Here is a 12,068-nt window from a genome sequence, read left to right as displayed (position 1 = left end):
TGGGTCTTGTTCTAGATAGATTTGGTCGAACTGGAGATCTTTGTGTAAAAGTATTGCCACTCCTCTAGTTTTGTCAGTGTAAGAGGCTGTAATACCGTTTGTGTATATAGATGACTTATATAGATTTGGGCAGTCTATGGTCCAGTGGGTCTCCTGGAGGAACAAGACATCAGCCGTAAGTCTCTTGGCATACGCCGTCAATAGACTGCGCTTCCCTGGTGAATTTAGACCCTTAGTATTAAGAGTGAGGAGTCTTAGGGGGGTTTCCATAGATGAAATGGAGGCCGGGGGTAAGGGAAAAAAAAAGGGGGGGTAAAAAAGGGGGGGAGGAGGTAAGAGAAAGATTAAATAGGTGGAGCAGGAGAGAAGAGAGAGACCAGAGCGGAAAAAAGGTTAGAAAGCAGAAATGAGAAGTCAGGAGATGTGAAAGTGTGATGAATGTTATTTAGGAGTCAGGTGCATAGACATTGGACAGAAGAAATATGTGAATATAGGGATTCTTAGTGATACACAAGTTTACTTCAGTAAACTTCAAAGTAGTGTGGGGGGGGGGGGGGGACAAGGCCGTATGTAGGAAGGCCCTGATAAAGGTAGCTAGTTATTTAAAGAGGGGGAGTCAAGGAAATATTATATAGATTTGTCGTCAATCAATCTAGTGGGTATGTGAAGATAAAGGTAAAGGGAGTGTTATGCCCTCCCTTAAATGTCAAGTGTGTGAGATCCAGTGAAAATAGGGCAAGGAAAATAAAAGAATCCTAGTACTGTGGAAGGTATATGGACAAGTCTGTTATAGACCTAAAGAATTATATATCCTTATGAAGTTTGTGTTCCTAATTTAATGTGTTTTTGTGTGATTTAAGCCATGTGTAAACCTCTCCGAGATGGAATGTAAAAACTAGAAACATTTAAGGTTTCGGTCTTGTACATTAAGAACCATGTGCTATCAACCATCAAATATGCCGAACCAGTGGGTTACACCCAGAGCCCCACCGACAGCACTCTCTAGGCCAACATGAAGTCGAAGGAAAGTTAAGTTTTGTTTAATGTACCGTCAGGTCCGGCCCAGGGAGCAAAACACAGATGTTTTCAGAACACAGCAAAAAAGGAGATGAGCATAGAATAAACAACACACATAGATCTGAGGCAACACCACTATACAGTGAGTGTCAGGTTCTATCACCTGTTTTGTAATAAATGTAAGGTAGTGTTGCCTAATACACATAGTGGTGTGAATTCTGAATATACAAACCAAAATCTTAGAACATAATAGAGAATCAACAGAGCTTACAATACATATGTAAGTATATAGCAAACTAAAAGCTTTTAAATTTTCAATTGTGTGAAATAATGACATGAAAAATTAAACTTACCAATATATAAAGTGAGTCATTTAGAGTTTCGGCCTTATACAGTAAGAACCATATGTAATCAAACGTCAAATATACCAAACCAGTGGGTTACGTCCATAGCCCCACCCGACAGCACTCTCTATGCCAACATGAGGCCGAAGGAAAGTTAAGTTTTGTTCAATGTACCGTCAGGTCCGGTCCAGGGAGCAAAACACTGATATTTCTAAAACACAGCAAAAAAGAAGATGAGCATAGAATAAACAACATATATAGATTTGAGATAACCTTATAATACAATGACTGTCAGATGCTATCGCCTGTTTTGTAGTAAATGTGAGGTGGTGTTACCTGACACATATAGTAGTGAAAATTCTGAATATACAAACCAAAGTCTTAGAACACAATAGAGAATCAACAGAGCTTACCATACATATGCAAGTATATAGCACACTAAAAGCTTTCAGAGTTTCAATTGTGTGTAATAAAAAACTATATGAGAGCTTTCCAGTGTTATTCCCCTGACTGGTATAATGTGTCAATGAGTTACTCCCAAGGTCCCATCCGGCAGCACCTACTAGGCCAACAGTTGGTCCAATGAGGGTGAGATTGCATCTAAAATGCTGTCAGGTCTGGCCCAGGGAGCAAGACATGGGTGTTTTTATGGTATAACTGGAAGGATAATACAGGGCAAATGTTTGATACACAAATTTGAGGAGCAAATATAACAATTCTCAGGGCAATAAATAAACACAGCCTGTAGAAAAAAATATAAACAATATCTATAATGTCTTATAAGAGTCTTGGTAAGCGACTGGCATAGTCATTCTTCCATGTTCTGCATTGCCTGAAAGATGAAACTTACCAATATATACAGTGATAACAATGTTGGATAAGTAAACAACAATCTCAGGAGCTATCAAGTGTAATTTGCCAAAAGCTTGCTTTTAGAAGCCCTGGTTAGTGGTCCTTTTAGACTAAGAGTAAGCCATAGGAAAACAGAATCTCTCTGTTCATGCTGCAAGACCTGGCAAAAATAAGCAAGATATGGGCATCTATATACTATGGCATAAAACATATAGAAATGTCAAGAACACAATACTTGTTACATAGGTAGTAGAAGTAGGACCTATTAGGGCCTATAGAGACTTCATAGGTATACATCAGTTACAAGAGTCTATACTTATCAGTTCATCCTGGAGAAGAGTCCCTGGAAGGTGAGCTTCTTTTACTTGGATGTGAATGTTGTGGGAGCGAATTCCATGTATCTGCTGTAGGACGAAGCTGTGGAGGACTGGGAGAGAAGTGAGAAGAAGAGGAGTCTGCTTTATCCCATCTTTTCAATAGATCTTCGCCTTTTGCCGGAGAGTCAACTGCAAAAAGAGATCCCTCTTTATGGATGATCAACTTGGTAGGGTATCCCCAGCGATATTTCAGTCCCCTTGCACGTAGAGATTGTGTCAGTTGACGAAAAGTGTTCCTTTTTTGCAGAGTGAACTGCGAGAGATCTGGGAATACTTGGATATAGGCTAGAGTCTCTGGGAGCTTGGGTTTGGCAAATGCTGCACTCATGAGCTGTTCTTTATATGTAAAAAAGTGAAACCTCACTATGACATCTCTAGGTTTGTCTTTAGGGGCATTTCTACCCCTGGGAATCCGGTGAACCCTATCTATCAGCATGTCATTGGGTTCTGTAGGGGGAGCTAGTAAGAGGCAAAAATTCTTGACATAGGACTCCAAATCTGCCTGTTGGATTTCTTCAGAAATTCCTCTAAATCTAGCATTATTTCGGCGCGACCTATCTTCAAGGTCCGCCACTTTGTGTTCCACTTCTGAGATATAGTCTGAAAGATTATGGGAATGAGCTATTATGTTTTGCTGTTCAATCGCCAAATCTTCCTGTTTGCGTTCAAGAGCTTCTGTCCTTTCCCCCATTTCTGCTAGGTCTTTTTTAAGATCTGCTACTGAAGATTTGATAGTAGATGTTAGATTATCCTGTAGGTCATTCAACCTCTTGTTTAAAGTATCAACAATGTCAGGTCTATAGGAAGGTTCCATTTCTTCATCTCTTCGTTGAGACATAGGTGATTTAGGGCTATCAGGCCTCTCTTGACAGGAGTGAGGTGACCCCGTTCCTTTCATAACAGTTGAGTCTTTATGTTTAAAGTGATCTGCTATAGAAGTTTTAGACCTGGTTGTTGTTTTCCCTTTATTTTTGCAGGGCTGAGACATGTCTTAAAGGCAACTGAGGAAGAGATAGATAAGATATCAGCAGTCTTGTGTCTGGCTTATACCAGCTAATAGAAGAAATGGGGGAGATATTTAATCACTGGATCTCATTAACCAGCAAAAATAGAAATTTCTAGCAGGGGGAGGGCTCCCCAACCTGGCTCCACTAGCCCTGCATGTTAGAAAAAAAAACTTTATCTTCTGAATTTAAGAAATATAAACACTTGGGTTCTGTAAAAGTATCAAAATTAGGCGTGTGGAGAATCTATATAGAGCAAAATGTCCAAGTATGAGAGCAAAATAAATGAGGTAGCTTTCAGTTTACATACTTTCAAGTAGAGATTCTCACATCATTAAGAACAATAATAAAGTGTATGGAGATGTAAGGCAATGGCTTCTATTTGCCACTCATAAAGTTGTAAGACTGTCCAAATAAAGTCTCAGTGGGGCAGTAACTGTATACAATATTTCAGCAAAGAGTAGAATAGTAGCCAGAAAACCAAATCTAGTAATCCCAAATTAAGTGTCCCTTAATGAAAAAGCAAGCTGCTGTCTACTTACAAGCTGCCACGTGGGATGCCGTTAGGAGTACTGTGCTTATAGTACTATGAAAATCGAGTTGCCGGCTATTATATTCACCTCTCCCAAGGTGTTTGGTGGTCCGGTGGCTCTAGGAAAGGGTCTTGCAGCTGTCGGGTGTGTTTTCGCCTGTGAAGGCTTAACAACGGGTGCCGATGTAGGCCTTTCCTGTGAAATGTTCTGGAGCTCCTAAGCGGCCTAGTTTTACAATCTCAAATGTCTGCAAAAACGGGCAAGGAGCAGTGCCAGGTGGCTGTATTAGCTGCCCTAGATGTTTTTTGGGCAATTTCGCTACGTTCAGAAGGTTTTATAGGCTAAAATATCTCTTTTGTGGCCAGAGCTCTGTCTCCACACGTCCTACCAGTTGTGCTGCAGGCTCCGCCCCCGTTAATAAATGTATTTAATAGTCGCAATGTGGGTGGGCGGCAGAATAGGGGTTAATAAGTTTTAAATAGTGTTTGTGATGCAGGAGGGTAGCAGTTTAGAGGTTAATAGGTAGTTTATGGGTCTTAGTGAACTTTGTAACATTTTAGTTATGAGTTTTGTGAAACATTTTTGTGGCACAAACCTCATAACTACTGGTTTAAGATGGCGGTATGGATCGTGTCGGTATAGCCTGTAACGCAAGCATTTTAGCCTCACTGCACAACCTGTAATACCTGCGCTATGGAAATCCCACACAAAAACGTTATTTTTTTGAGTGAGAAATGGATGTTGCATTACAGGCTAAAATGCTTGCGGTATAGCTATACCGACATGGCGCGCAATAGCTGCGTTACTGCCATTACCCTGAAATGTTTCAGCGTTAAAAGCCATAATGCAAAACTCGTAATCTGCCTGAATAAGTTTTAAGAATGCAAGGCATTACTGAATACCTTTTCAAGCAATTACCGGTAAAAGCCGTTCCTTGTTTTCTTTCAAAATCTCACTTGTCCTAGCTTCCACCGCTCTTTACTGTTGGTTGGGCAAGTGAGATTTTGAAAGAAAACAAGGAACGTCTTTTACCGGTAATTGCCTGAAAAGGTATTCAGTAATACAATTTTGTCACTGTCGGTTAAAGGGACACTGAACCCAATTTTTTTCTTTAATGATTCAGATAGAGCATGAAATTTTAAGCAACTTTCTAATTTACTCATATTATGAATTTTTCTTTGTTCACTTGCTATCTTTATTTTAAAAGCAGGAATGTAAATCTTAGCAGCCATTTTAGGTTCAGCATCACGCTTGCTTATTGGAGGCTTACATTTACCCACCAATAAGCAAGCATAACCCAGGTTCTCAACCAAAAATGGGCCGGCTCCTATGCATCACATTCCTGCTTTTTAAATAAAGATAGCAAGAGAATGAACAATTTTTTATAATAGGAGTAAATTAGAAAGTTGCTTAAAATTGCTCTATCCGAATCATGAAAGAAAAAATTGGGTTTAGTGTCCCTTTAATAATCCAAAGAAAATCTGCTGGATTTGACATTTTATTTTTTTTATTTTTACCTCTGGCCAGAGATGAACTTTATCTATGTATTTAACCAACTTAAAGCATTTCATGTGAAAAAAAAATTTTTAGAGATCGATTCATCAGGATCAGTGTTTTGTACGGGCTTTATATAATAAGAAAGATATATTATACTAACTCTCCTTGGGTTTAACATCTCCAAATAAGAGTGGTTATTCAAAGTATGTACTTAAAGTATTTGTATTATAATTATTATAAATACTATTATTATTTCCCTTAATTTTAAGACTGTATATCCCTTTAACTGGGCTATAGAGGCGCATCTTAAATAATTTTTGTTAATACCCTTGAGGACCTAACCATATAGGAATATTTAAGGTGCACACACCTTACACATTCATTTTCCCCACCATTTGTTGCTTATACTTGCCATTGTAGACCCTGGTGAAAATACATATTATTTAAATATGCCTCCAACTTTTTGTCAATGGGATCCTTAAAAGAACAGCTATCCTCAATAGGAATTGTGGTTCTCTTAGCCAGAGTATAAATAGCCCCTTCTACTTTAGGCACGTTTGCCATGAATCTCGAATGGACTCAGCAACAGGAAACATCTTTTAAAAACGGGAGAAAGGTATCCCTGGCTTATCCCATTCCTGTGCAATGATCAACAAAACACAGTCTGGAACAGGAAACACTTCCACAGAGGAAGGAACATCATAGTATCTGTTAAGCTTAATAGATCTCTTAGGTTTGACAGCGACAGAAGAATCGGAGCCGTCCAAAGTAGCCAGTACCTCCTTTAGCAGTAAACGAAGGTGTTCAAGCTTAAATCTGAAGTTTACTTCTTCAGAATCAGTCAAAGGATTTATACTGTCCGAATCTGAGATTTCACCCTCAGAATCTACCAAGGTATCCTCCTTATCAGACATATGAGGGAGGTCAACCTGCGCAGCTGCAGACACCTTACACTCAGAAAAATGTTTAGATTTCCTCTTGCACTCCCCCATCATGGGAAAAGCAGATAAAACCGCAGATACTGCAGAAGATATCTGTGCGGCAGAATCTATTGGCAAATAAACTCCAGGAGGCTGAGAGGAACTGCAGGGCACTGTATGTGAAGCCGTTGATGCTTGGGATATGTGAGGAGAAGGCTGTGGCACTGCCTGAACAGCATCATCCTGAGAGACATTAGGCTCATAAACAAGTAACTTGTCTTTACATTTTAAAGCTTTTTCTAAACATGAGGAACAAAATTGCATAGGTAAGACAATTTGGGCCTCCAAACATAATAAGTCTGTTCATTATCCATAGCTGATAAAGGCCCAAAAAGCAAGGAATGTCACTTTAGGAAAAACAAATTTTTCTTCAAAACACTAGGCAAATAAATAAAAAATACATCTCTACACCTCAGAAGCTGAGGTGCCCTACCGTAACCTTCAGCTTTCATGTGTCTTGGTATGCTCTCCACCAGTCTTTCACATTGCTGCTGGGTGATTTTATGCCACTCCTGTCACAAAAATTCAAGCAGCTCGGCTTTGTTTGATGGCTTGTGAACATCCATCTTCCTCTTGATCACATTCCAGAGATTTTCAATGGGGTTCATATTTGGAGATTGGGTTGGCCATGATAGGGTCTTGACCTGCTGGTCCTCCATCAACACCTTGATTGACCTAGCTGTGTGGCATGGAGTATTGTTCTGTTGGAAAAAATATTAATCAGCGTTGGGGAACATTATCAGAGCAGAAGAAAGCAAGTTTTCTTCCAGGATAACCTTGTACATGGCTTGATTCATGCTTCCTTCACAAAGATAAATCTGCCAGATTCCAGCCTTGCTGAAGTACCCCCATATCACCACTGATCCTCCACCAAATTTCACAATAGGTGTGAGACACTATGGCTTATAGGCCTCCCCAAGTCTCTGTCTAACCTTTAGACAACTAGGTTTTGGGCAAAGATGATTAATCCAAGAATATGACCTAGAATCGGGCAGATTATTCTTTGTGAAGGATGCATGAGTCAAGTCGCATAGAAGGTTATACTGGAAGAAAACTTGCTTCCTTCTGCTCTGACAATGTTCCCCAACTCTGAGGATTTTTTTTTCCATAACGACAATGCTCCATACCACACAGCCAGATCACTCAAGGAGTGGATGGAAGACCACCAGATTAAGATCCTGTTATTGCCAGCCCAATCTCCAGACCTGAACCCCATTGAAAGCCTCTGGAATGTGATCAAGAGGAAGAGGGATGGTCCAAAGCCATTAAACCAAGCCTAGCTGCTTCAATGTTTGTGCCAGGTGTGGCATAAAGTCACCCAACAGCAATGTGAAAGACTGGTGGAGAGCATGCCAAGACACATGAAAGCTGTGATTGAAAATCCTGGTTATTCCGCCAAATACTGATTTATGAACTCTTGCTAAAACATTAGTATTGTGTTTTTTTAAAAATTAATATGAACCTCTTTTCGTTGCATTATTTGAAGTATGAAAACAGTTGAAGTTTATGGGAGAAGTTTTTACTTTCAACTAATAATGGGTTAGACTACAAGTTGAGTGCAAAATATCGCTTCCGCAAAAGCGATATTTGCTCTCATCTTAGTAATATCAGCGCACGCAAATGTGTGCTGGTAATACAAGTGAGGTGCAATTTTGCATGGAAGCCTAGCGCTCACAAGATTGCGCTTCCGTAGGCGAATTTGCCTGTTTGCAGGCACTCAATAGAATAGCCCAATATGTGTAAAAAGTTTACTTTAAGTACAATTTGTGCAGAAACTAAAATTTTATTTACCACGCGTCTTGTAATCTGGCCCATTGTCTCGCAATTACATACAGCGAACCAAGGTTGCATAAAAGTTACTGCAATGAAGTGCTTATTAGAACCTCCTAGGCCTCCTTAAAAGTACAGTTCACCTTAATACAGTAGCCACAGCACAAATAAAAACCCTGTTATGACATCTTCTGACCCTTTTACACTACAGTACTACACCCACACTAATATTTTTATTTCACAGCAGAAATAAGTAGATAACTCTGGTATTTAGCACATCAAGATGGCAACTGTAATATGAAACGGAATTTAGCAGCAATATGAAGATATATAATCTATGAATGTTTTTCTAACATTATCGTATACATGCTCATGAAGGTTATGGTGCTTGGTGTCCCCAGTGAAATATCAAACCATGCAAAAGGGTGAACAAACCATAGTAATGCGATGGAGTGAATTAATGAATTGTATAAGAGGAACAGTTTTGTGTGTATTTAAAATTGTAAATGTAAGCTTTGTAAATCACGAAATCTAGCACCATTTTTAGGGCTTGTTCAAAATATTAATGATTATCTATTAAAATATTAAAAAATAAAAGGAAATAGATTTAATTATCATTTATTTTGATAAATTAAACGTTACTGTCCTTAAACGCTGTAAATTCGCAATTATAAGTAAAAAATAATGTGATACAGATATTATTTCTACCATTGACTTTGTGCAGTGTAGTTTAGTTTGTTTTCTAAAATATTTTTTATAAACATATTCATCGAATTATGTTGTATGTGCATGTAATAATGTTCATTGTATATTTATTTTTATTCTAGAATCAACGTATGTTTGTAATAAGAGGACTGTCCCCTTTCCGTACCACTAATCCAAACATTCGTTTGCCTAGACACTCCCAATTACCTGAAAAATCAAAAGGACATGGGCATGGTCCTATTCATAAACCAGAAAAAAATAATGGAAAAAAGGATAAGAAAGAAAAGAAAGAAAAGAAGAAAAAAGACAAAAAGAACAAACATCATAAGAACGGGGAGTCTTCTGAAGAATCTAATGAGGTAACAGTCATCCCACCAGTGCATAAAACCACAGACAAGTCCAAGACAACTACTCAAACAGCAGCGCCAACAACGAGTCCAGTACATGATTTTGTGGAAACAACTTACCAGTTTATAGAGAATACAAGTACCCTATCTTTATTCCCTCAAATCCCAGCAGTACCAGGGGAAGAAGACAACTTTCTAAATCTTCATGAAAATGTTTTAGACGATCTGCCAGAGCCAACAGTTACAACTGCACCAAACTGTCCTGGGAGTTTTTGGATCCCTAAAAGATTGTTGCCAATATTTCCTGTGTTTCCACCTCTTACTGATGAAGATCTGTTATTAGGAGCTGACGACTTACCAACTCCAGCAGATCCAGTCATAGAGCCAAAAGAGCCTAAAATCCTTTCAACAGTTCAAGCTTTCAGTGATGATGACCTGAGCTTCTAATTTTTAAAACCTTGGCCTAATTACACAAGGTATAATGATAAAACATGCAGGATACAGGAACATACATTTAAAAAAAATGTATATGTTCGGAAACTAAAAGGGACACAATACCCATTTTTTTCTTTCATGATTCATATAGAGCACGTGATTTTAAACAACTTTCAAATTGACCTATTTTTTACTATTATCCCATTTGTTTTTTGGGGTATTCCTTGTTGAAAAGCATACCTAGTTAGGCTCAGGAGCTACTGATTGGTGGCTGCATTTATATGCCTCATGCTATTGGCTCACCTAATGTATTAACTAGCAACCAGAATTGAATTGCTGCTTCTTCAACAAAGGATACTAAGAGAATGAAACACATTAGATAAATAGAAGTAAATTAGAACGTTGTTTAAAATTGTATTCTCTTTCTGAAACCTGAAAGATTTTTTGGGCGTTTCATGTCCCTTTAATGACCATGAAAACAATAATTTAATGTCATTTTATGTTCATTTTCTACAACATTGAATACACCTTAAAGGTGTATTTTTAACACTAAATATTTCTTTACACATCTTCTTTAATCCTGGGATGTAACTTAGCATATAAATAAATGACATTACATTTATATTTGCTGTTGTTTTCTTACCACTTTAAACCAGCTACTGTAGATTTGGGTTCAATATCAGTTTATGTGCACACAATGGGTGCTTGTGGGTCCTTCTAAGTTTAACCAAGCATAATCTTTGGTGAGTGCAGTAATTCAGGCTCTATTGAAGCTACTACTAGAAATGAATTATGGTAAGTGGGACTGATGTTCAGGATCTGCAAGGAGAAGGTTAAATATGGGGAAGGATGGGTGGTGGGTTGGGGGGGGGGATTTTGGTGGACACAGTTCTACAAGTCCTAACACAAGAATTCCCATAAGGAGTAAACCATTATAGAATGTATCGGGATCATAAAACCATGTGTTCAACAAGAATGCAATGAAGAGAACATTTCTGACAACTAGAGACTAAAAACTGTTGTGATTGAGTGGGTCCCTAATTCTTGGAACCAATTAATGTGACTTTAGGACAGAGCTTTCCAAACTTTTTATGTTGGTCACACACTTTTTAGACCTACCTCATTTTGCGACACAGTAATTTAGTTGTACTAGCAAAAAGGAGGTTAAACTAGCTTGTTTTAAGAGATACGGACACATACATAAATTATATAATAATGAAATTTACAAGTAACAGTATGTGTGTGCAAGAATTAAAAAAAAAAGTTTAATAACACCAATAGCTACTTACTATTTTAATGGGATGTATGAGGTTGATGGGATGAACACAATTTCTTAATATTTGGTGGAATATTAGATAAAGACACTCGCATTTCATCATCAAGCATTTTTAAGTTTCCACTTCCTATCCATATATCAAGAGCAGGAGCAGCAATGCACTACTGGGAGCTAGTTGCAAAAAAAACCCTCTGACTTCAGTTCAGCGTTTAAGCTGCCGCCCTCAGAGCTCGGTGAGTCCGATTGACTACTGCCCACTCTGCAAACACACTGCTGTCCCACTCAATGACTACACATGCAGTCACGTGCCAATTAAGGAGACTACATGTGCAGTCAGGAGCCAATGTGCCGTCAAAGCCGCCAATGCAAATAGTTTCAGTTCCCACTGAGCTGCGCCAATAGGTTAAGATGATCTGTGACCCACTAGGTATAAATCGCGTGTCAACCATGTGATATGCGTAGCAGGCAGGCGGAAATTCAGAAACCAAAAAAATAAATACATTTAAAAAAAATTTGTGCTGAAGCAGGGACACACCAACACACTCCTGCCGACACACTAGTGTGTCCCGACACACAGTTTGGAAAGCACTGCTTTAGGAGGATATCACAGAGGAGGCTCTGGTTACAGGGTGTGGCATATTTGAAATAAGTGTGAGGAGTGGTGATCCAAATAGGTGATACAGCACAGCATTTATTGCAGTACCTTTCCCATCTGTCATTGTTCATCTTACTGCTGAAGAATGCATAAAGGGACATGAAACCATTTTTTTTCTTTCATGATTCAGTTAGAGAATACAATTTTAAACACAATACAATTTACTTGTATTATTTTATTTCCTTCGTTCTTCAGATATCCTTGGTTAGCAATGCACATGGGTGAGCCAATCACATGAGGCATCTATGTGCAGCCACCAATCAGCAGCTACTGAGC

General features: G+C 38.6%; 1 protein-coding gene across 3 annotated transcripts in view; it reads left to right on the top strand.

Moving 5' to 3' along the window:
• The window catches only part of LOC128656338 (T-kininogen 1), a 175,438-nt gene extending 164,955 nt beyond the window's left edge, over positions 1-10,483 (top strand). For all 3 annotated transcript variants that reach the window (XM_053710187.1, XM_053710188.1, XM_053710186.1), the window contains one exon: positions 9,202-10,483. In XM_053710187.1, coding sequence (XP_053566162.1) covers positions 9,202-9,873 — 672 coding nt within the window. In that variant the 3' untranslated portion in view covers positions 9,874-10,483. The remainder of the gene's footprint in view (positions 1-9,201) is intronic.
• The last annotated feature ends 1,585 nt before the right edge of the window (positions 10,484-12,068 follow it).

This window comes from Bombina bombina, chromosome 4 (assembly GCF_027579735.1).
Source record: "Bombina bombina isolate aBomBom1 chromosome 4, aBomBom1.pri, whole genome shotgun sequence".
In the NCBI taxonomy this organism is placed as follows: domain Eukaryota; kingdom Metazoa; phylum Chordata; class Amphibia; order Anura; family Bombinatoridae; genus Bombina; species Bombina bombina.
This window is presented reverse-complemented; position numbering and strand designations above follow the sequence as displayed.